We start from the raw sequence: 25,306 nt of genomic DNA, 5'->3' as shown, positions 1-25,306 counted from the left end.
CTTGGCAAGTCTGAAAAATCTATTAAGTTAAAAAGAATGGAGAAATATAATACAGCTGATATTAGCAAACATTTTTCCCCCTTAGCCGCAAGTTTTCCCCCAGGGGATTTACAAAGTGCACCAGTTAAATATGTCTGTACATTTAAAACATTAAATATGTCAACAGCTAGACAGTTTTAAATATTTTGAATCAAATACTATAGCACAAATATAATTTACAATACTTTGCACAGGAAACATTACATCTGAAATATAACTTTAGATATTATATAAAAATACATATATTCTTCTCTCCTCATTAGAAAAAGTATTTATTTGCAGGTTCCAGCAAGATGTAACAATTCAAAAGAATTTAGCCCTTCAGATGGTCATCAGTTTGCAATTAGAAGACACCCTCTCCACTTCAACTGCATGATGGTATATAACCAAGAGATTATAGAGCCCGAGAATTAACCCCTCCCATTGCCCAAAGGCAGTTTTTCATAAAGGCAGCCATAACTGCTCCAATCTGCTTTAATTCTAGGAATTCATTACAAAATTTATGAACCATTATGTAAGAAAACCCTTAGATTTTTATACACCTTGAGTCCAACATCTCCCATTGGCTGTAAATATATTTGCTCCCTACAGAGTCAAGGGTATGGGTAGGGTCTTCTTGTACCCTGTGGGTCATAGCTCTTGAGTAGTTTCACATACCTATATACATCTTTCTTGGCTTGTTTTGGAAGTTTTCTATACATCCTAGGAAACACGGGAAAACTCTCCCCGACATGGGGCTCAATCTATATCTCGAACTTTAAAAGCCCCAAAGTACGTTGCATCTTGATCTGGATCCAGTAGTGAAGGGTTGGAGACCTCAATGCTTATTTTCTCGCCAGACCGTAGCTTAAAAAATCCTCCCACGTTTATGGAGTAAAAATGGAATTCAGAATTCCCCAACCAGTACTTGGTGCTTCCTCCTTTCATCAGAGTGTGAGAACTGGGGATTTTGATGCTGGTTTTGGTGACATAAACCATCAGCTGAAGATAATTCGCACTGAGGTTTCCCGAAGTCTCATGATGTCGGAAGCAGATGTTGGCGTACAGGTAGTAGAAGCCGTCTTGGTTAACTATTAGTTTCCCATTGCTGAAGGTCATGTTGGAGATCTTGGCCCAACCTCGGTCATGGTACCAGCAGGACAGAGTCACTTTGTGGGACCCTGAGGAAAGGAGAGGCATGTAATTTAAAACTTACTCCTGCAACGAGAAGCATATCCTCACAATTCTGTGAGGTTGCAGAAAGACGTACTGAGACGGTCATTGTTCCAATGGGAGAACAACTTCTCAAAATTTATTTTCTAAAAGGAAAGTACAAGTGCATTAAGATGTCCCTGTGTTGTCTGCTGGGCATCTGAGAGGGGACAAAGACACAATCTCACTTTTTCATGGAGCCCACAGCACGCAAAGGATAAGCAGGATATATGTTCAGACAGGAAGCAAGGCACAGGCCCTGATAAGAAAGGTGAGGATGTTGCAAAGGGAATTCCAAGGAAAGAGATTACTTCCTTCCAGAAGGATCAAGAATGATTTTGCTGGGCTTGTGTGCTCAGTCACTTCAGTCGAGTCCAACTCTTTGCAACCCCATGGACCGTAGCCTGCCAGGCTCCTGGAGTGGGTTGCCATTTCCTTCTCTGGGGGATCTTCCCAACCCAGGGATCAAACCTGAGTCTCCTGCATTGCAGACGGATTCTTTACCGCTGAGCCACCAGCTACTGAGCCTAATAACCTAAAGAAGAATAGGATTCAGCCTACAGAGCATAAAGGTTGAAGGAAGGGAATCAGCCAAAGGCAGCTGAATCAAGAAAGCAAAAAACAAGTATAGGAAGAGAATATCCAGATTTCACATGGCCCCACCTTCTCTTTTAATTCACGGAGAGAGGTATATAGAAGGGGCTGAAAATCTGGGTCACAGCAACTTTGACTAAAAAGTCAAACTCTTAAACTATTGATCACCATTGATTCTCCCCTCCTCCAACACCCCAAATGCCTCCCAAGTTCACACGAATGAAAAGCTTTCCCTAGAGAAGTTCACAAAGAAAACATCCTTGCCTTTGCCCTCCTCAGGTGCACAGCTTCATGCAGTCTTTTGTGAAGACCAAAGGATGGTAAAAAAGTCTTCTGAGAAACCAGAATTCTCCTTTAGCCCCTTCTCACACTTGAAATGTGACAGCCGATCTTCATGCCACTGTTTTTTAAGAAGTGGAAGTTTCTAGAAGTCTCCTAAATGTGTCCAGTGCTTTGAATATTTCAGGTCTTTTAGTGTATTTTACTAGGTCTTTAGCAATTGTTGTTGTTACCGTTTAGTTGCTAAGTCATGTTCAACTGTTTTATGGCCCCATGGACTGTAGCCCACCCAGTTACTCTGTCCATGGGATTTCCCAGGCAAGAATACTGGAGTGGGTTGCAATTTTCTTCTCCACGGGATCTTCCCAACTCAGGGATCAAACCCATGTCTCCTGCATTGGCAGGCTGATTTTTTTGCCACTGAGCAAACAGGGAAGCCCTTCTTTAAAAATTGTATCATGATAAATCCATGATAAACCCTATTAATCAAATATTTATATTTATGTGGATACCCATTATCCAACTGGAAAAGGTCTCATCTAGTGGAGAAAAAAAGCGTTATACTGCGGAAAATCCAAAGTTTTCCTCCAGAGTATTTTGTAAATACTTATGCTAAATCAAGGTTGTCATCTGCTAGAATTCCAACAAGGCAAAACAGAGCTGAGGAGTCTCAGAATGGGATTAGGAGTAGTTTCTGCAGCCAGGGAGAAGTTCTTTGCTGCCTGTCAGCCAAGAGAAATCAGTCCATGGAACTTACACTTAAAGTAGATTCCATGGATCCATCAGAGCTGACAACCCTTTGGTTAAAGTGGGTCCTTGGGCGAACTGTGTAGAATCAAAAACCCACACTGGCTACCTTGCAAGACTGGCCTGAATCCTGGGGGAACTTGAACACCTACATCATCTTTTTCTAGAACACCTCCAGAGGGCCACTGGGCAGCTGGAATATATGGTCTGGGGACCTCAACACCAGGCTCTTCCTCCACCAGGAAGAAAAAAAAAAAATGCAGGAGGATCCAAGCTACAGTAGGGCCACCCATCCTTAGACCTCCAAGGCAAAGAAGTCAATGCTTCCAATCCCTCTGTTCAGAAATAGGACAGACTTCCTGAACTGCACATCTTATCCACAGGAGGGCGCTAGAGTGAGTCTCAGACACCATCATGGGCACTTCGGCCTCCAGAACCAGCCGAGCACTCACCCTTTTCATCCAAGGTCCTACTTCAGATCATCCCAGATGAAAGCACCCCAAATATAAGTATCATTCCATGGTCCCAACTGAGTCAGAAATGAGGCTCTCAGACTCTACTCATCACATCCTCATGAACACTAGCAAAGTTACCTCCCTGGGCTGGTAAACAGCCACCTAGTCCATTGACAAAGCTAATAAAACTCAAGGTGTTTCCTATCTCAGATCAATACACGGTTACCTCCTTCTTCCCCTACTCGTGTATTCAATCCTTTATCCAATCAATTATTGGCCTTACACTTCATCTTCCTTCCATGATGGTCCTTAACAGAGAGCAAAGGAATGTCTAAGGTGAGGTCTAGCCTCTCAATGGGATGGATCAGCTAGCCTTAGACCAAGGGCTGGGAGATTGGTCTGGGAAGGCAGGGAAGAATATAGAAACCTTGACCGCCTGCCACTTCTCATTGTTACCTCAAGTGGGAGGAGTATCCTACTTTCCTGCTTTACAGACTTACTTTTATCCATTCCCTGATCAATTCAGTCATTCAGTAAATGTTTGATTGGTGCTTCCTATGGGCATTCATTCTACCCATAATTAAGAATTATATCAAGCAGAGTACCCACAAGGCACTTACGACTTAGAAGTGAAGAAAATAAGAAATGGGCACGCAAAATGAAAAAATGTAACATTTTCTTCTCTGTATGTCATATAACACATGGTTGCACTTCAGTTAAGGCAACTTGCAAGTGGAAGCTGCAGAAATTAATGGCGATCAGGTGAGTTCAGCCCAGTGACAGAGAACAGGGAGAACTTGGATCAAATGTGGATGGGCTGAGAAAAGGCAGAGTATTGTGAGCATCGTGAGCGAGAGAAACTGTTCAAGCAAAGAATGGAATGCACACAGTATGCAGAGGAGAAAGGAGAAAAACCATCAGTGTGAACTGGAGGGTTCATGAATAGATGCCAGTGGGAGAAAAGACGAGAAGAACGCCCCATCAGGCTGGAGGACCTCACATGCAAGCCTGAGCTTCTATCACTGGAGGACCTTCAGCCTTCCCAGCCTCCCCAACCCCTAGAGTCACTGCTATTAGCTATTAGAGAAGTCTCTCCAGATATTTAGCCTGAGCTCCCCTTAAGGAAGCCATGAATCCTGACCTCACAAAATACTCCCCAATGAAAATTCAAGAAGCTTTAAAATATATCAGTATAAGGCAGATTCTGATTCCTTTCATATATGTAAATAAGTACAAATAAGTATGAAATGGCTCCTCTGTCCACAGAATTCTCCAGGCAAGAATACTGGAGTGGGTAGCCATGCCCTCCTCCAGGGGATCTTCCCAACCCAGGGATCAAACCCAGGTCTCCTGCATTGCAGGCGGATTCTTTACCAGCTGAGCCACCAGGGAAGCACATGGCTCAGATGGTAAAGAATCCACCTGCATTGTGGGAAACCAGGACTTGATCTCTGGGTTGGGAAGATCCACTGGAAGAGGAAATGGCAACCCACTACAGAATTCTTGCTGGAGAATCCCCATGGACAGAGGACCCTGGCGGGCTACAGTCCATGGGGGTGGCAAAGAGTAGGACACGACTGAGTGACTAAGCACAAGTGTGAAACAGAGACCCCACATGAACGTGCAAACGTAAAGCCATCTTTCCAAAGTATCCAATCCTGGTCCACACTAGGAGATAAATGAACTCAAGGAGTCACTGACCAAGCCAGAAGATCAAATTCTATTTTCTTAAACAGAAGCATACACTAGTTCATTTCACTCCGTCTCAAGCTCAATAACCATCAGAAAATGTCCAGGAGTTTTGCCTTGTTTTTGGCAATGATTTGATGCTAGGTGCCTGGAGGGAGAGCTTTATAACTAAAACATGCTTGTTATTGCCAAATAGACTTTGGCACACAGTCTAATGCAATATTTATCATATGCCATTTAAAATGAACTGAAAAGATAAATGCAGAGTACATTCACAGCACACACAGATGATAGATCAGTATTAATCTGATTGCCTCTGCTAACATGCAAAATAGTTTTCCACTCAGAAAATTAGAACAGTTCCATAAGGCACACAGAGAGAGAGAGAGAGAGAGACAGAGAAAGAGTAAATTTGTTTATGAAGCAAATATCTGGGACAGGAGAGATAGTTGAGAAAAGTCTTCTGGAAATCAAAGAGTTGGTTGCTCACTTTCTATGTCTGCAGTCAGGCAAAATTCCTTTGTGCTCCATACTATTAAATATAATAGTGGCTTCAAAACTGTTTATTAAAACTTGGATTTTTTAAAAATTTAGTACTTCCCATATGGTCTTGATTCCTGATTTTCATCCAGGCAGCCCAGGTTCAACTCCTGGTATGGGAGTGGTAACCTTTGGGGCTTCCCAGGTGGCTCAGTGGGTAAAGAATCTGCCTGCAATGCAGGAGACTCAGGTTTAATCCCTGGGTTGGGAAGATGCCTTGGAGAAGGGAATGGCAACCCATTCCAGCATTCTTGCCTGGAGAATCTCATGGACAGAGGAGCCTAACCAGCTACAGTCCATAGGGTCACAAAGAGTTGGACACGATTGAAGTGACTGAGCACAGCACAGCATAAGAAAAATTTGCCTTGAATCATTTTTTCGTAAAAAAAGAAAAAAAAGAATATGTATAATTATTTAATTAAACTTTAAATAACAAATTACATTCACTGAGTGCTTACTCTGTGCTCATTTCCACATAAGCATGTTAGTGCATGAGCTGGTTAAATCTTCATAGCTGCTGCAGGAAGTTGATACTATTACCATCCCCATGAAGAAGCTGACACACAAAGGATTTCGGTAATATACACAAAGTCACCCAATCAGGAAGTAGTTCAGGGGGACCTCAGACCCAGGCAGTCAGACCTGAGACACTTGCTATTAAAACTGCATTCATCTACCTCTTACAGGAAAAGAGGGACATAAGAACACTGAATGTATTTCCCTCTGACAAAGCCAACTGGCCGCAAGGGACTTACGTGCTAATCTGCAGAGTAAAAAGCATGGACTTGGGAATCAGCAAGAGTGGAATTTAGTTTCTGAGCCTGCCATGTTGTAGCCTGGATCAGTAACTTACGCTACGTGCGTCTTGGTTTCCCTATTTGCAAAATCTGAATGATAATCACTGTTTTGCAGGGTTGTAGGATTAGAGATAATTAGAAGTAGAGAAATGAATACAGAGCAAAATGCTTGACACATAGTGTGTATTCAATAAATAGTATAACGATAGTAATGTTCCATGTTAACCCTATTGTTGACTTAAAAAATTTTCACAATTGTGAAAGTTGCAAGTTAAGTTTTATGCGAGTTAAGCTTCCCTTGGGGCAAAATGTGGACTGCAGCCTGGGAGACAGTACCTGAGACAGCTCTGAAAAACTGCTCCAAAGAGGTAGGGGGAAGGTCAACATATATGATCTTGCTGAAGGGGGAGTTCAGTGCAATCAAGCACATATCTTTGCAAAAGTTTTCTGTTAGTCACGAGGAGCTGAGGTCACCATGAAGGGATTTAGTGCTTTCCTAGATATGAGAAGATACACAGATCGAGCTCATAAAATCAGATCCTGAAAATATCTATCTATCTAAAGACCTGTTCTGCCAGTTTTCCCAGAGAACAGAGTGGCTTGTTCCTGATCTCCACCCTGAGCTCCCTTCAAGGAGTGTCGAAGGCCAGCAGCTTCAGCAGCACATGATCCAATCCTTGCAGAGGCAGATGGCAGGTGCCATCATGGAGTCGACACTATCATAAGGTTCTTTGTAATCTTTTCTATGCTCAACTAACCTGATGTGAAGTAACCATTGGGGAGTATACGATGGACTACATTGAGTAGATGTAGATGCAGAGCTCTGAGTCTCCTCATTTCCAAAAGAAAATCAGGTCTCCAGTCCACTGAGCTAAATTCCTAGCCTGAAAAAAAGTGACAACCCCCTGGAGAGGGAGAGTGTCTCATTTTCTAGAGGGCCCCTGCCTCTGAAATATCACTCTGCTAAGCTTCTACCTGGCACTCTGCAGGAGACGGCAGAGTGTGCTCAGTCACTTCAGTCGTGTCTGAGTCTTTGCGACCCTGTGGACTGCAGCCCACCAGGCTCCTCTGTCATGGGATTCTCCAGGCAAGAGTACTGGAGTGGGTTGCCATGCCCTCCTCCAGGCGATCATCCCAACCCAGGGATCAAATTCACATCTCCTACTTCTCCTGCATTGCAGGTGGATTCTTGACCCACTGAGCCACCTGGGAAGCCCCGAGTATAGGACTACCTGGAGGAATTCATGCACCTCACAGGCCAAGCATGGGGATATGTCAACTCTGGCGTGGGTAAACAGAGATGAGTATGCCAAGAGACCATTCTTCTCAGTTATGCCACCTCAACTGGCAGTTGTTTACCGTAAAGTCACTCTGATGGTCTGAAAATGAATACCGTGATGATGTCCATTCCTGCATGATTGAGAATCACTGTTTCCATGGTGTGGATGACGAACTGAAGACCAGATGACTTTTCTTCTGGTCTAGAAGTTATGGGCTCTCAAAATTTTGGTAACAGGCTAAGAATAGGTCTGAGTATTCAGTTGGGCTGACAAATGACTCTTGAAATATTTTTCAGGCTGGGTGCAAACGGAACTTACCTGATGGGATGTCAGTGGCGTTAATCGTGAGATGGGCAAAGGGCTGAATCTCAGGCTTGTTCCTTCTGGCCAGATCTAACCATGAACCTTCCACCATGGCTGGAGATAAGAGAAGCCACGTTAGCCCAAGGAGGAGTCACCCTAGGGGTTTTCAAATATTTGCAGAGGTCCACGCTTACCTTTTTCTGCTCTCATGTGCTGTGATTTAACAATATGTTGCATTTCCTGCAATAAAAAGAAAAAAATCTTATTTATACACTCACTCTTTTGATAAGGCAGTTAAGAATTCAGGACTGTTGGACATACAATAAATTAATCGTCTTTCCCTCAAAATATGCCAAAAATACATAGGTAGTAGTAAAATTTCTTGATGTTCTAAGCAGCCATCAGGGGAAGTTCATCTCCAAAGAATTATTTTGATGTGCTTAAAAAGTAGATTACACATATACTATCTAACAAAATACTTCGGACAGTAAGAGGAAATAAAAGACGGTGTAAATTATAAAACATGGAGTCACCAGACATAATTAAACATTTGTAGCAGGTACACAAACAAAGATGAAGTTAACTAGGAAAATAACAATTACCACAGAATATATGACCCTCTTAAATCTTTACAGAGGCTCTTTTTATGTCTATTTCATTAGTGAATTCCTGTTGTAATGTTGAAGCTCAGCCCATAAGAAAGAGAAAGATGCCTGGCTCCCAGTGGTTAATTTTTTATTTTAAAAAGTCACAGTGTATTTAAAGTACTACATGGATGTCCAAGAGCTTTTAGATTACCAATAATTAACTTAAAATATTGCCACAAATAGAGGTGTAGAAGCTCAAGGCAGAAACAGAAGGAGCTCAAGTACATAAAAAGCATTGTTGCTGTTTAGCCGCTAAGTCGTGTCTGACTCTGCAATGTCATGGACTGCAGCCTGCAAGGCTCCTCTGTTCATGGGATTTCTCAGGCAAGAATACGGAGTGGGTTGCCATTCCCTTCTCCAGGGGATCTTCCTGACCCCGTGATCGAACTCACGTCTCCTGCACTGTCAGGCAGATTCTTACTTCTGGCTGCTGGGGAAACCCCACACAGCGAGCATAGGTAATTGCGTATCTCCTTTTGAGCCCTGACAGTGAAGGGTCCAATAGGTAACTGCAGGGCCACCTAAATCAAGACCTTGACTACTATTAAATAGTAAAGTGATGTGGATGAAACTTCAGGCTCTGACTTCAGGTCAAATCCCTTCACAGTCCCCTGGATGTACTAATGTACATATAAACAGCACCTCGATCATAGGTGGCCTCTGTCATAGGTGGTTGTGAAGATTCAGTGAGCTCATACATGTAGGCACTTAGCAAAGGGTCTGGTAAATCCATACATGTAAATACTACTAGAGGGACTTGCCTGGTGGTTCGGTGGTTAAGAATCCGCCTTGCAATGCAGGGGACACGGGTTCAATCCCTAGTCGGGGAACTAAGATCCCACATGCTGAGGGGCAGCTAAGCCCTTGTGCCACAACTATGCAGCCTGTTGCCACAAGGAAAGATCCCGCATGACATGATAACTAAGACCCGATGCAGCCAAATAAATAAATAGACATTTGAAAAACAAATAATTAGTAATATTAACACTAGAAACAGTCTGGAGAGAATCCTAATATCTCTGTTACTGGGGTGATGATCCATGCTAACTACCCCACCCTCCGCAATGTTTGAAAGATGGGCCAGATAGCTCAAGTTCTTCGAGTGTCTGGAGACAAGGGCTTTGAGACAGATGATGGGTGGGTAGATAAAGGCAGAAACACAATTTCAACTGCTAACAGTGAGAAGTGATAAAATTACACTGAGTCTTCTGTCTGCCTTCAGGACCCCCAAGAGAGAAGAGAATCTACGCTACTTTCTTTCTTTTTTCTTTCTGTTTTTTTTTTTTTTTTTTTTTTACTGGAGGATAATTGCTTTACGATATTGTGTTGGCCTCTGCCACACATTAACATGAATCAGTCACAGGCACACATATGTCCCCTCCCTCCGGGACCCCCTCCCTGCTCCTTCCCCATCCCAGCCCTCCAGGCTGTCACAGAGCACTGGGCGGAGCTCCCTGTGTCACAGAGCCAATTCCCACTCGCAATCTATCTTACATACGGTCCTGTATCTGTTTCCATGCTATTCTCTCACTTTGTCCCACTCCCTTCTCCCCTGCAGAGAAGGACAAATATCACATATTAATGCATGCGTGTGGAATCCAGAAAGACGGTACTGAGAAACCTATTTGCAGGGAAGCAATGCGGATGCAGGCATGGAGAATCTTATTTTTAAAGGCCCTTGGAGGACACAGCAGAGCTGTCTTCAATTACCTGTTTTAACAGCCTAAAGAAGTCACACACGATGTGACTAACTTTCTTTTTTTGCTCACTGGGATCTTTTTTAAAAATTTTATTGCTTTACGCTGTTGTGTTAATTTCTCCTGTACAGCAAAATGAACACATATCCATACATCCCTTCCCTTTGGGACGTCCTTCCCCTTGAGGCCAGCACAGAGCATTAAGTAGAGCCTCCTGCGCTGTAGAGTACGTTCCCATTAGTTATTTCATACAGAGCATTGATAGTGTATGTATGTCAGTCCCAATCTCCCAATTCCTCCCATCTTCCCCTTTCCCCTTTGGTATCCATAGATTTGTTCTCTGACTGACTTTTAGTTGGAAACTTTTCAGCCTCATCTAGGACTACCTCCTACCCTTATTGCTCAGGGGGGGCCCTGCAGGACATTTCTAGGCAAATGGTAGCTGGTCCTTTGGGGCTGTGCAGTGGTCCTCACCAGGCCCTTTCCCTCTCCCCACTCCATCCAAGATTTATTTCTCTCCCCTGCTGACTGCCCATCTCCTGACTCTCTTCTCAATATCTCTGGGTTCCCAATGGTACCCTGATTTCTGGAATTTCCTAGTCTTCCCTGCAATCTCAACAAAGACTTATATATGTACAACCTACCTATTTCACAGTGTGTGTATATTTATGCATTTATCTATACACAATGATACATTGTATACATCTCTTGCAAATGTGTAATATATTGCATACATAATATATCTTTATTCATTATATATATTTATACATATAAAATGAAGGTACATATTGGGTTGGCCAAAAGGTTTGTTCAGATTTTTCTGTACCATCTTACAGATGAACCTTTTGGCCAACCCAAGATATGACATGTTTACTATACAGTGTATATAGCTTTATATATTTATGATAAAACATTTTTATACATTGTGTACCTCCTTATATATTTCTATAGGTGTCTATAACGCATCTTCATCTGATTACTACCTCTGAAAAGACTGGAACAGGAGTCGGAACCTGGATGACAGGAGTTCAGAGACTTCAAGCTGCCTCTCATTCTCCCTCTAGCCCTGATCGACCGCATCATCAAAGGAAGAGGGGGAACTGGGTTCAAGACGGTAGAGGAGAAGGATGCGCACTCATCTCCTGCCGGAGCCCCCAGATCACAGCCAGCTGTTGAGAAGGAAGCGGGGGAGGAAGAAGGAAGCGGTGCACAGTCTGACACAGGCCTGAGAATGCCTGCTTGGTGCTTTTCTATTGAGAAGAGGACACTTGTTCTTGAGAAGAACAAGGAAAGAACCATCGTGCTCCCTCCGCGGTTCTCACCTTGAACGGGAAACCTGACTCCCAGGGGTGGAGTCTGAGAATTCGCATTTCTTGCAGGGGAGTGGGCGTGGCTGACCTGGGCCTCCGTTTGAGAAGAGCAATCCCAGTCCCATCCCCAAAGATTTCAGAGATGCGCACATCTGAGATTATCTCAAAGCGTCAGACCAAAGCAGCAGCAAACAAAAGTCACTGATCACGTGGGCAGGGAAAGTTTGTTCTCTCCCACCTGGGAATGAACTTCTCTCCATTTAATCAGCAGCTGCTAGGTCAGTGCTGTCATAGGATCTCTTTATTACAAGAAAATTCAATAACCAGAGCCATTCAGAAGCACTTTCAATGTCTGCTTAAAAAAAAAAAAAATGTGTCATGACCGAGGACGAATTAAAACTCAAGCTAAAGACCCATGAGGTAATGCTACTTTCATGTTATACAATTTTGGGTATCCAAGAATTGCAGTTTCTTCTCAAAAACCACACAGGGAAGCATCCACATGAAAAGCAAAGAACAAAAAGTGTAGACTTAATGTCTGTTCTTATATTCTTACCCCACCTCCAATCTTTTGAACTCTAAGGTCATTCTTATTTATGTGCACACATATTAACCATGAACATAACAAAAAGACTACAGTTTTGGGGTGCCCCAGCCCAACTCCAGCCAATCTAGCTCAGTTAGTCTGATACTGACTTGCTAGTTTTTTTTTACAATAATCTCCCCAGCTGATTCTAATATGTAGCAGGCATAGGGAAACATTACTATTTGAGCATTTCCGTGAATGGCTGTTTGGTGAGAGCTCTATTTAGTCATTTATTGTATTCTCACAATGTATCTGGGAAATCCCATGGACAGATGAGCCTGGTGGGCTACAGTCCATGGAGTCACAAAGCCGGACATGACCGAGCACGCACATGCTCCTCTTTAGAAGACTATACTCTAGGAGGCTGGCAGGAAAGTGTCAGTGGCCTGTGATGGAATTCTGGACACGCTGCCCCCAAATATAGTGATTTAGCAAATGGAATATTTTAAACCATATGATTCTGAGAAATGGCAGATGCAAGAACTACTTGGCTTCCCTCTTCTCCCCTGAAGCAGGTCATAGACCCTCAGGTGAGAGGTACCTTCCCCATCTGGAAGAAAGGAGCCTCTTTATCTCTTAAGATGGAAGGACACCCAGCGGAAACTGAAGGGGAATGGATACATGTGTATGTGTGGTTGGGTAACTTTGCTGTCCATCTGGAACTATCACAATGTGGTCAATCGGCTATGCATGCATGCCTGCTAAGTTGCTTCAGTCAGGTTTGACTTTTTGCAACCCCAAGGACTGTAGCCCGCCACCAGGCTCCTTTGTCCAGGGGATTCCCCAGGCAAGAACACTGGAGTGGGTTGCCATGCACTCCTCACTAATTGACAACTATATGCCAATATAAAATAATAAGTTAAAAAAAAAAAAGTTACACAATTTTCGTATAAAGAACAAAGACTATGTGGGTAACAAATATTGGAAAAATCATATTACAGCACTGTGTCAGAGGTTGATTAATAAAAACACTACCCTATTTTTTTCTATTTGGCAGAAAAAGTGATTGCTGCAAGATCTAGCTTAAATATGAAAAATAAAAATGAAGGAACAGGCCTTGCTAAGTTTCCCCCAGTTTACCACCCTTCACTCAGACCCTGTCCTGTCCCGTCCCATTTTTTTTTTACACCTCTCCACCCTTCATCAAACTGAGTATAAAAACCCCTCAGCTTAACTATTCCTGTGGGTCTTCATTTTGTTATGAAGGCTCCTGTGTCGCATAAAACTTACATTAAATAAATTGGGATGGCTTCTCTTATTAACTTGTCTTTTGTCAGTCTAATTTATAGGACCTCCACTGGTGAACCTAAGTCGGAGAGGGAAAAAGTCTTTTTTTTCCCCCTCTCTCCACCTGTCAAGAAATCCTTAGAGGGTGGTTCCCTCCCTGAAGTAATAATTCTGAAAGAAGGCCCACCTTGACCAGGGAATCTGACAAAAAGGAACCTCAATATCAGGAAATATGGTCTCAGAATTCCTGGGGCCGGAGGAAGGGAGTCTTCAGAGAACAGCAGGCTCAGAACCTGCCCAGACTAGTTCAGAGCTTGCCTGTCGGGTGGTGGAGCCCCCAGACTCGGCCATGAGGGCCCCGGGCGTGGGGGCCTCACATCTCCAACAGTGACTCCATCAAGGCCCCGCCACAGGGCAGAGCCACCCTGGTCATTTTTCTCAAAGATCAGATACTTGACTATGCGCATACCATGCAGTTCTCTCTTGAATGGCCCCCTAATATTTTTAATTTTCAAGATTATAGGAGACTCTTCTGAAGGAGTACAATTCTATTTATCTCCCAAGCTTTGCATTTACATTTATTTTCATCCACAGTCATCCTCTCCTTTTGTCACATTAATTAGAGTGTTTTAAAATTCTCAGAGTTCTTTAGTCCTAAATCTTATCATTCCGACACTGCTCCTGGTTTCTTTGAATTCAGAAAGATATGATCTGTCTAATTTGGGGAAGACACTACAAAGAACATCCAAACTCCTTTCCTCTGAACAAATTATTCACATGAAAGAGATCTTTTAAAGAATGTTATATGGGTTTTATCTTATTTTAAACCCAGCTGTAATTTTTTTTTTTAAGTTAACTCCCTGGATACACATTGAGAAATGGAATATTTCCTGCTGGATCAGTAAACAGGGATGCCACAGTCACCGGCGATAGTAGCCCCCACCAATGGTGAGTGGATGAGCCCCAGGGGAGCTCAGGAAGGAAAGAACACCTCCATCTAGCAGCCACCAGACTGCAGCCACTCCCTGTGGCGAGAAATTCAGGACGTGAAAACAGGAGAGTGGCCCCGGATAGCTGAAAGGGTGGAAAGTGAAAGCGTGAGCCTCTCAGTCATGTCCCATTCTTTGCGACCCCATGGATGGTAGCCCGCCAGGCTCCTCTGTCCACGGGATTCTCCGGGCAAGAATCCTGGAGTGGGTACCATTCTCTTCTCCAGGGGATCTTCCCTACCTAGGGATTGAAACTGAGTCTCCTGCACTGCAGGCAGATTCTTTAGCATCTGAGCCACCAGGGAAGCCCTAGATGGCTGAGGTGCATATCAACGGAATGATTTGAGTGAGTCCAGACTCTTGTACCTTCCCATACATAGGAAAGCACTAAATGCCTTAACTTGGGTTATCTGTCTCCTTTAATTAACATTCAGACTACCTGGCCTTTGTCACAAAACTTCTATATAACCTGGCTCCTCTCTTCATCTCCTCAAGGCAGTTCTCTCACGGTCACTTGAGATACTGTCTCCAGGCTTGAAGTCCTAGAAATTCCCACTGAATAAAACATAACTCTCAACTTCTAGGTTGTGAATAGTTTTTAAGTTGACACACACAATACAATCATATGTTGTCCCCATCCTGTCATCCAGAATGCCCACAGCTATGCATAAAGAAGTATAGAGAGTTTTGACACACCTCCCAGCGAACAGCCTCCAGCAGAAGCCATAAACAGTCTCCAGGGTGAGAAAGCTGGGCAGACAGCCCTCTCTGCTATCTTCTCTTGGCCGAGAACTGCTAAAGAGAACCCAGCGTCCTGTTCCCCAGGAACATCGGCGATCTGCCTTCTCAGAAGAGAGCATGTTTAGCGTCTGTCACATTCAAGGACAAAGAGAACTACCCCTTGGCTTCCAAAACCTACTCAGGACCAGTAGGATCGTTACCTGTAAATTCCTAGGAAAATCCCATGAACGAATGAAACTATTTATGGTCACACCATAACAAGCAGGCTTTTCAGTTAATTTATGCATTTTTAAATAAGCATAATTTGTGTCTAAATTGTGAGAGCTTCATTTAACCCTTCAAAATGGGACAAAAAAGAAAAACCGAACTACTGGTAGACAGCCAAAGAAATCACTGCCAACTCAAGGATAAAAGAAATCCTCTGACATGCTGCCACCTAGTGGACACCGTCTAACATTGACAAGCCAGACTTCCAGGTTTTGCCATCTGACCCCGTCCACAAAGTTCTAAAAACAATAGAGATGAGGAAATTACAAAACATTTTGAAAATCTTCTCCTTGTGGTATTTTCCTATTTAGACTGCACTGACTTGTTCATCTTTGCCGTCACAGTACTTTTGAACAGACAAGAAAACAACCGGTATGATTTTTTCTTTTTCTTTAATTTCCACTTTTTATTTCACTCATAGAAAAATGTTGGGATTTCACAATTTCTCCTTCAAGAAAGAGAATACACAAGAGATCAATAGGATTGTGTAACTGTGGTCTCTAGGATGGCTTCTCTTCAACTTCCTCCTTAATTCAACATCCAAGTACGATTCCCGGGAGTGTGATGCGTAGACTGTTGTGTCAGGAGCCCCTGAACATCTCTTACAATATTTTCAGATCATTTTGCCAAAGAGAAGCGGGGGAGAGACATCCCAGAACTGGCTCAATCTTGATCTATCAGAGCCACTTAGGAGAGATCGTACTCAATAAGAATAAATATAAACACCTGTCAGTACTTTCGGCTCCTTTTGAGTAGTCATGGGAATTTTGCTCCAGGTTATTTAAACATTGACAGCAAACGCTTAAACCAGCCTCTGCAAACTCAGCTGGATAACTGCCCCCAACAACACTTTGATAGCCTTCCAATTCAAGAGGGAACGTTATTAATTTGGTCTTATAAAATCATATGGATAAACAGATACAAATCTTCACCGAGGACACTCCCAACTGTAAAGATGACCCTGAGAAAAGTCAAGTCGCTGGAGTCTGGTTTCATCAGACTGAAGGGCCCACCTGTGCATTGCGATGTTCCTTGTGCCACCCACGTGGTACCTGTCAGTCAGAGGCAGGAGGAGCGATTTGTCTTGGCAGATGCTTCTGGAAGCCACTGGCACCAGCTCCTCGCTGGGCTCTCAGGTGGCTGCCCCCCTCTGCAATCCCAAAGGCAGCTGCAGGGACATCTGGCTGGTTGAACAAGGATTTAACACCCCGTTTGCCAGATATAATACAGGGTTCATACACTTGTTAACATATGTAATGCATTCATTTTAACATCTTAATGATACCCTTCCTATAATTCTTCTCCAACCTAGTTGCGAGAATAGTGTATTCATCAGCCGAGTTAGCACATGAATGCCACACTCGGGTTGTTTCTGAAAATGAATAGCCAGTTTCCTATTCCTGCAGAGAAATCCTGCAGACTTCCACCTTGTAAAGAGCTCAAAAATCCATCCTCATCTCTCCGGCCAGAGGACCACTGCCTTCCTTCAAGCTGTCATCATTTCTCATTAGGGTTACAATAATAGCCTCCTACCCCCTCTCCTGGGCTCCTGCTTTCCTCAAACCAGCCCACTGCTGCTAGAGTGAGCATCAGAAAGTCCGAAAGGGAGCAAGGCCCTTATTTTCTATTTTCTTTAAAAAATGGGTTTTTTTTAAACTTTATTGAAATATAGTTTATTTACAATGTTGTGTTAGTTTCAGGAGTACAACAAAATGATTCAGATACTATGTATCTATATATAGATATATATGTGTGTGTTTAGTCGCTAAGTCATGTCCTACGCTTTGTGACGCCATGGACTGCAGCACCCCAGGCTTCCCTGTCCTTCACCAACTCCCGGAGTTTATCCAAACTCATGTCCATTGAGTCGGTGATGCCATCCCACCATCTCATCCTCTGCTGCCCCCTTCTCCTCCTGCCTTCAACCTTTCCCAGCGTCAGGGTCGTTTCCAATGAGTTGGCGCTACGTATCAGGTGTGGATAAACTTTTTCAGATTCTTTTCCATGATAGGTTATTACAAGATACTGAGTAACGTTCCCTATGCTACACAGTAGGTCCTTGCTGGTTATCTATTTTATGTATAGTAGTGTGTATACGTTAATCCCAAACTCCTAACTTATCCCTCCCCCGTCTTTCCCGATTGGTAACTGTGGTGACCCAAGGATGAAAGAGCAGACAAAACCAAGGAGGGTCTCGGATGCAGGAACGGAAATGCCAGACCCTTATCATCCTTCCCTCCCCCATGTGGTAACTATTAACGGATTTCAGGTCCTCCTGAGCAGTCTAACCTGTCTCCCCTCCCACCCCGTAGGGAGGAGGGATTTGCCTTACTCTTCCCCCAAACCAGTATACGTGCCTCATCCGATAGCAAATGACCCTCAAGACCCCTATCCCACTCCTTGTATCCCAGGTATAAAAGTGGACTAAGGACCCCTGTTCAACGTCGGTTCTCCCTTGAGCCTGCTCGCTATTCTAACAGCGTCTCCCATTTTAATAAACTTTATTTCCCCTCTCATTCTGCCTCATATCTGGAAATTCTTTTCCAACCCACGCCTGAACCACGACAGTAACCGTAAGTTAGTTTTCTATGTCTGTGAGTCTATATTTCTGTTCTGTATATTTTTTTTAGATTCCATATATAAGCAATATCATACAGTATTTGTCTTCCTCTGTCTGACATTTCATTTAGTATGATAATCTCTGGGTCTATCTATCCATGTTGCTGCAAATGGCATTATTTCATTCTTTTTATGGCCAATTAATATTATGGCCAAACTATATACATTGGCCAATTATATATAACTATATATATGGCCAATTAATACAAATATTAATATTTATGGCCAAGGTAATATTCCGCTCTGTATATGTACCACGTCTTCCTCATCTGTTCCTCTATTGATGAAGTCCCTTCTGTTCTGAAAACCCTCCAGGGGCTGCCTGCAGACTTCAGGAACAAGTCTAATTCCTAACCTGGGCTTATACGCCCGTGCATGACCGGGCTGGTTACCACCCCAGGCTCTCCTGCCATTCCTCCCCTGCACCCCCAAAGCCCATCACCCTTGAGAACACTCTGGGTGTTCAAGCCACATGGCACCATTTCAGAGTCATTTCTCTCTGTAGGCCTCCTGCGCTTCCATCCATGCAAACTTGGCATACAGCTCCTCCCCTGGAGAGAGATCTTACTGTCTTATCGATAGCTCATCTTTAGTTGTAAAGATTTTATTTCCATGGCATTCTTGGCTCACAAAGCACAGAAAGAATAACCACCAGAGGCTATGGAACAACGAAAGAGACAGGATTTTTTTTTTAGGCCAAGCTGCCTGGCATGTGGGCTCTGGTTCCCTGATCAGGGATTGAACCCACACCCCCTTCACTGAAAGTGCAGTCTTAACCACTGGACTGCCAGGAAGTCCAAGAGACAAGGTTAGAACTGGTTAGATTAGAATCGATGTCTCAGCCCCTCTTTCTTCCTCCCCTAATGCTCACTTGGAATTTCTAACCCACAGGATGTCAGGGGACACTTTGTATGCACCTGGATAGAGCAGAAGACCTCCTGGCTTGTTGTGAAGGGTCAATGGTTAACACTCTGAAAACACCTCAAGGCAAAGAACTTTAAGGGCAGGAGCCATTAAACCATTAAAGCCATTAAGGGCTCCTTGATGCTGGGAAAGATTGAAGACAAAAGAAGAGGATGGCAGAGGATGTGATGGTTGGATGGCATCGCTGACTCAATGGACATGAATTTGAGCAAATTCTGGGAGATGTCCATGGACTGCGAGGCCTGGCGTGCTGCAGTCCACGGGGTCACAAAGAGTCAGACACGACTTGGGTAACTACACACCACCACCTAAACATCTGTTATTCAGGCAGAGTGGAGCCCCATGCTTCCAGGCCCAGAGCCCCTGGAGCAGAGACCTCAGGGTACTGGGTACCAAACAGAGAGCAGGAGCACAGGGAAGGGGGAAGGGCAGCTCCACCCATCCCCCTGGGGTGGAGGGAGGGGGAGGGGTCCAGGGCCCGCGAGTGTCTGGGTGGGGGAGGGGGGCAGGAGACACGACAGACACCCCACTAACCCTGAAGGGAAGAGCCATCTCAGACCTGAATTTGTAATTTTACCCTTTGTTTCCTAAAATTCTTTATTTCTAACCAAACACTATTGACTTAAAACATTCTGTCTCCTGGAGGGTTGGGGTGAGGGGGTGGGAGTGAGGCTCAACGGGGAGGGGATGTTACGGATACACGCATAACTGCTTCACTTTGCAGTATGGCAGAAACTAACATGACATCGGAAAGCGATTACTGTTGTTCAGTTGCCCAGTCGTGTCCAACTCTGAGACCCCATGGACTGCAGCACGCCAGGCCTCCCTGTCCCTCACCATCTCCTGAAGCTTCACTGCATCAGTGATGCCATCCAGCCATCTCGTCCTCTGACACCCTCTTCTTCTGCCCTCAATCTTTCCTAGCATCAGGGACTTTTCCAATGAGTTGTCTGTTGACCTAAGATGACCAAAATACTGGAGTTTCAGCTTCAGCATCAGTCCTTCCAACTATAAAGCAACTATCTTCCAATAAAAATTTTAAAAAAAATCCCTCAAAGCCAAATAGGGGTTCTACCTCCTCGCCCTCACGCACCCCGTTCTGAATCTCCTCATCTCTGTCTCCTCATGGAATCACCCACCCTAGCCACGACCATCCCTGGAAATTCTCAGGGAAGAGCTTTACCAAGATCTGGACCAGTCTCCTCCTCCCCTGCTAAGTACAGTTGGCGAGCGGAGGCTCATTTCTCCCAGAAGAGGCTGCTGATTGGAAAAGACATGTCTTTGCACACAGATAATGGACTCTACCCACCGAAGGGCTGAAGAATACAGTGCCCTTGTTTCCCTAAAGCAGAGTGATGCCTTCCTGGCCGGCCGATGGCTATACTGGGAATAGAAAATTAGTTTTTATTGTTTAACCTTCATGGTTTAAATGAGGAAGTTTCTGCTACGGTTAAAGGTCCCCTCGAGTTTTCGTAAAGTAGCCTTATGACAGCAATATTAGTCTTCATAAAGAGCTCAATTTTAAAATGTCTTGCGCTCGGGTACTTGTTACAAAGTTTCATCTAAGGGCTTAGCCAACTAACTGCAGTGGAGCATCTTGGGCTAACTGTGCTATTTACTGCATCTCTGCTCTCTTTTGCCACTTTCATTTTTTTGATTAATTAATTCATTATTTACTTCTGGCCATGCTGGGCCTTTGTTGCTGTGCACAGAATTTTCTCCAGTCGCTTCGGTGAGCAGGGGCTACTCTTCATTGCGGTGCGTGGGCTTCTCGCTGCGGTGACTTCTCTTGTTGCAGAGCACGGGCTCTATTGCACACAGGCTTCAGAGCTCTAGAGCACAGGTTCAATAGTTGTGGCGCATGGCTTAGTTGCCTCACGGTACGCGGAATCTGCCAGGACCAGGGATCGAACCTGTGTCCCTTGCATCGGCAGGTGGATTCTCAAGCACCGGACCACCAGAGCAGTACCCTTTTGCCACTTTTCAACATAATCATGCCACCTCACACTGGCTGAGTTTCTGACACCCACAAAGCCTCATCCCCCCGGCCTCCACCCCCCGCCTCCCGCCGAAGAAGAGAAGATTATTCACATAGTCTCTCCCCACAGTATCTCTGACTGCTAGGAATGGAGCTCCAAGCGGGACAGAGGTGCCAGGCCAGCCACTGTGGACCAGTGAGGCCAGGAAGGGAGGGGAGAGGCTGGTCGTGAGGGTTCTGCAGCCTCACAGTCCCTGTCACGTTCATGCCTTAAAGAACCACACTTGGGAACTCCCTCCAGCCCTTAAGGAGAATCTTCCGGGCACTGATAATGTGGCCAGATTCTGGCAATATTAAACCATCAGCTGCTTGATGACATCAAGAGCAGGGCTGAGCACAGATGACTCATAAATTCATTAAGCTGGTACTTTAAACATTCCTTGAGCACCAACTGCGTGCCTGCCACTGGGTAGAGAAACAAAACATCACAGAGTCTCTGCCCTTGGAAAGCTTGCATTTGGGTGTGTCAGGTCAGCACCAGGCCCCTGGCGTCGATGCTATAAGGTGGATACAAGAAGCCCTAGGTGTGCACCACAGGGGTTCCTGACCCCGAAGGTGGGCAGGCAGGCATCACTGGGGGCTTCCCTGGTGGCCCAGATGGTAAAGAATCTGCCTGTCAATGCAGGAGACCCAGGTTCAATTCCTGGATGGGGAAGATGCCCTGGAGAAGGAAATGGCAACCCACTCCAGTATGCTTATATGGAGAATCCCATGGGCAGAGCAGCCTGGTGGGTTACAGTCCATGGGGTCACAAAGAGTCGGCCACAAGCGATGAACACTTTCACCTTTTTGTGTGTGAAGAAATGGCTGAGCTAAAATTTGAAAGACAAATAAAAACTGTACACGAAGAGAAGCCTGGAATGGCACATACAGAACATGCACAAAGACCTATACTTCATCCATCCATCCACCCGTCCATGCATTCCACAAGGCCTGCTGATGGCTGCAAGGGCTGAGTGTCCTGCAGGAGGCCAAGATGCTGTGTATCCAGGACAAACACCCTCTCTGCCCTCACTGTGCTTAGTCACAGCAAGGAGGTAGGAAGTGGCGAATGGGGAAGGGCACAGCCAGGTTAGGGAACTTCTAACCCTTGACTGAGGTGAGGCCACAGAGCACAAGCCCAGGAGGGTGAGGAGACGGAGCCAGAGGATAATGAGGCTGGAGAGGCAGAGGTTGGAAGGAGGGTTCCAGAACACGAAAGACTTGGTGTTCCATTTTCAGCAGCTCAGACTTTATCCTGATGACTACAAGGGTCCACTGAAGGATTTTCTTAAGCAGGAAAGTAAGTGACATGTTCCAGTTGGCATCTGAGAAATCGCTGAGTTGTAGAGAGGGTGGGCTAGAGGCAGTGTGAGTAGGACAGAGTGGCCGCCTGGCAGTGGTCCAGATGAGCACTGATGATGGGGATGGTGAAGCCTGTACTGAGGGGACAACGGTCGTGACACAGCACAGAGAGAAGTGCTTGAAAGTTTAGGAAGGAGGTAGAACCCACAAGGTGAGGGTGAGGTAAAAAAGTTGGAGTAAGCCTGTAAGACCATCTTCTGGCTTCTGGTTTGGGGTGATGGAGATGACGGCTCCGCCATTCACCACAAAAGGGGAGATCAGATGAGAAGCAGATATTTGCATGGAGGAGAAAAGGCTCTGAGTTCATCAAAAGTTTCTGATGAATATGAGCTTTACAGTTTCTAATTATCATGATTATTTTTACTGCTGCTTCTGCTACAATACCACCACCATCACTCCTACCATCAGCAATACCACCACCGATACCACCATCATCACCACTACCATCACCAATCCCACCACCATCATCACCACTACCATCACCAATCCCACCACCATCATCACCATCACCCCTACCATCACCAATCCCACCATCATCACCACCATCACCCCTCCCATCAGCAATACCACCACCATCACCACCATCACCCCTACCATCACCAATACCACCATCATCACCACTACCATCACCAATCCTACCACCATCACCACCATCTCCACTACCATCACCAATACCACCATCATCACCACCACCATCACCACCATCACCCCTACCATCACCAATACCACCGTCATCATCCCTACCATCACCAGTACCACCACCAACACCACCATCATCACCCCTACCATCACCAATACTACCATCATCACCACTACCATCACCAGTACCACCACCATCATCACCATCAGCAATACCACCACCATCACCACCATCACCCCTACCATCACCAATACCACCATCATCACCACTACCATCACCAATCCTACCACCATCATCACCACCACCGTGACCACTACCACCATCATCACCACCACCATCACCATCACCTCTACCATCACCAATACCACTGTCATCATCCCTACCATCACCAATACCACCACCAATACCACCATCATCACCCCTACCATCACCAATACCACCACCACCACCACCATCATCACCACTACCATCACCATCACCACCATCACCCCTACCATCAGCAATACTACCACAAATCCCACCATCATCAGCACTACCATCACCAGTACCACCACCATCGCCCCTACCATCAGCAGTACCACCACCAATCCCACCATCATCACCACTACCATCACCATCACCACCACCATCACCACTACCACCACCAATCCCACCATCATGACTACCACCACCACCTAATGCTCTCAGAAAGCAAAACCTGAGAACTGAGGGAGCATCCTAGTGATAAGGAAACTATGAGAGGATGGACCTCTCAGACCTTGAATCTTGAAAAGTTCAAGCAAATATTTGTTGCCTGGTCATCTCAGATAGGGGCTTCCCAGGTAGTGCAGTGGTCAAGAATCTGCCTGCCCATGCAGGAGCCGCAGGAGACCCAGGTTTGATCCCTGGGTTGGGAAGATCACTGGAGGAGGTTGTGAGAACCCTGAAAAATCCTGTGGACAGAGGAGCCTGCTGGGCTACAGTCCATGGGGTCGCAAAGAGTCAGATACGACTGAGCAACTGAGCACAGCATAGCACGCATCTCTGATACAGACTCTTCTGTGCAACTTCCAAGGCCCGTCTTCTCCACACAGGCTGAATCCTGCTTCTCAGACATAGTCATGTCATTCACCAGTGGCTTCCCTGTCCTCCAGTGGCTCTCACCTCTTCTTAAGATGCTTGGTGGTGGTTTAATCACTAAGTTGAATCCAACTCTTGAGACCCCATGGACTGCAGCCCGCCAGGCTCCTCTGTCCATGGGATTCTCCAGGCAAGAACACTGGAGTGGGTTGCCATTCCCTTCTCCATAAGACGCTTAGAACACCTCTTTGGTCAGTATTTACCCTGACGCCTTCCTTTAAAGACAGACCAGCCCTTCTAAGAAAGATTTCCCAAATCACAAAGTCTATTCCTGAACTACCAAACCAGAATCTTTGTAACAGATCTGGGAGCCTTTCATTTCTGTTTTAAACAAGTTCCCAAAGTGATTTTTAAGATCAAGCCAGGTTTGGGAAGTGCTGCTCAAGGGCACATCATTCTTTTCAGCTGTGCAGGCTGGCCCTCTCCTAGGATGAGCCACTCCTGGTGGAGCAATCCAATCAGCCTTCACCAGGTCCCCTCCGACTGAGGACCCTCAGTCTTGCTGACTTCTGGAATTGCAGCCCAAAAGCCTGTGTCACATAATGAGATGCTTCTCTTCTAGGCATGGCCTTGGTCTTCCGTTTTCATTTTTAATGTCATGCCAGAATATCTTTTCTTCCACCCTGGAGTGCTTCTGGCATGAAGAGAAGCCCAACTCCTGCAACACCACTCACTGGTTATTTCCCTTTTGCAAACCCTCCTATCTTTTACCCTGGGTCTCCCCTGTGATTGAGCCCATCACAGCTAATGGGTCGTTGCTGGACAAAAACCAGTAGATGGCTTGGCTTTGTAGGAAAATTCTGTGGGTCGTGCTTTGGCTTTCCCATAAAGGCAGCTTTTATAAATGCTAGATGTGATTGGGGTTGATTGAATTGCAGTTCCCAAAACTGTTATGGCAGAGATGAAATCCCATTGGAAAACCACTACATGACTAACATCTTGACTTGGGAACGTCAGTGCCCCCAAACCCCAAGTTGTCTTGTGGGTTTACAAGAAAATTTCTTGGGACACATACTCTTATATACAAAGGCAAAGAGATAATGAATGGGGTTTAATTTTTCCCCTTGTTTTTGTCATGTGAATTTAACTAAAAAGCAAATGAAAAATAATGTCTACATAACAACTGCAATGATTGTAATTTCATAAGTAGTTAAGATCTACTCAGTTTTACTTGCTTTTTTATGCACTTTAGTTTTTCAAATGGAAACACGTTTCCTGTAATAATTGACATTGGAATTCTAAGG

At 44.9% G+C, this 25,306-nt stretch overlaps 1 protein-coding gene across 1 annotated transcript in view; it reads right to left on the bottom strand.

The window, feature by feature from the left end:
• Window positions 1–777: 777 nt before the first annotated feature.
• Window positions 778–25,306, bottom strand: part of TNFSF11 (TNF superfamily member 11) — a 40,608-nt gene continuing 16,079 nt past the window's right edge. Inside the window, exons 3-5 of the mRNA XM_081550854.1 lie at window positions 8,109–8,154; window positions 7,930–8,028; window positions 778–1,199 (exon numbers count right to left, since the gene is read on the bottom strand). Of these exons, the coding sequence (XP_081406980.1) occupies window positions 778–1,199; window positions 7,930–8,028; window positions 8,109–8,154 (567 nt within the window). The remainder of the gene's footprint in view (window positions 1,200–7,929; window positions 8,029–8,108; window positions 8,155–25,306) is intronic.

Source organism: Giraffa tippelskirchi, chromosome 12 (assembly GCF_054371585.1).
Source record: "Giraffa tippelskirchi isolate mGirTip1 chromosome 12, T2T-mGirTip1v1.2.pri, whole genome shotgun sequence".
Lineage (NCBI taxonomy): Eukaryota > Metazoa > Chordata > Mammalia > Artiodactyla > Giraffidae > Giraffa > Giraffa tippelskirchi.
Note: the sequence above shows the minus strand (reverse complement) of the source record. Positions and strands in the feature narration are given on the sequence as shown.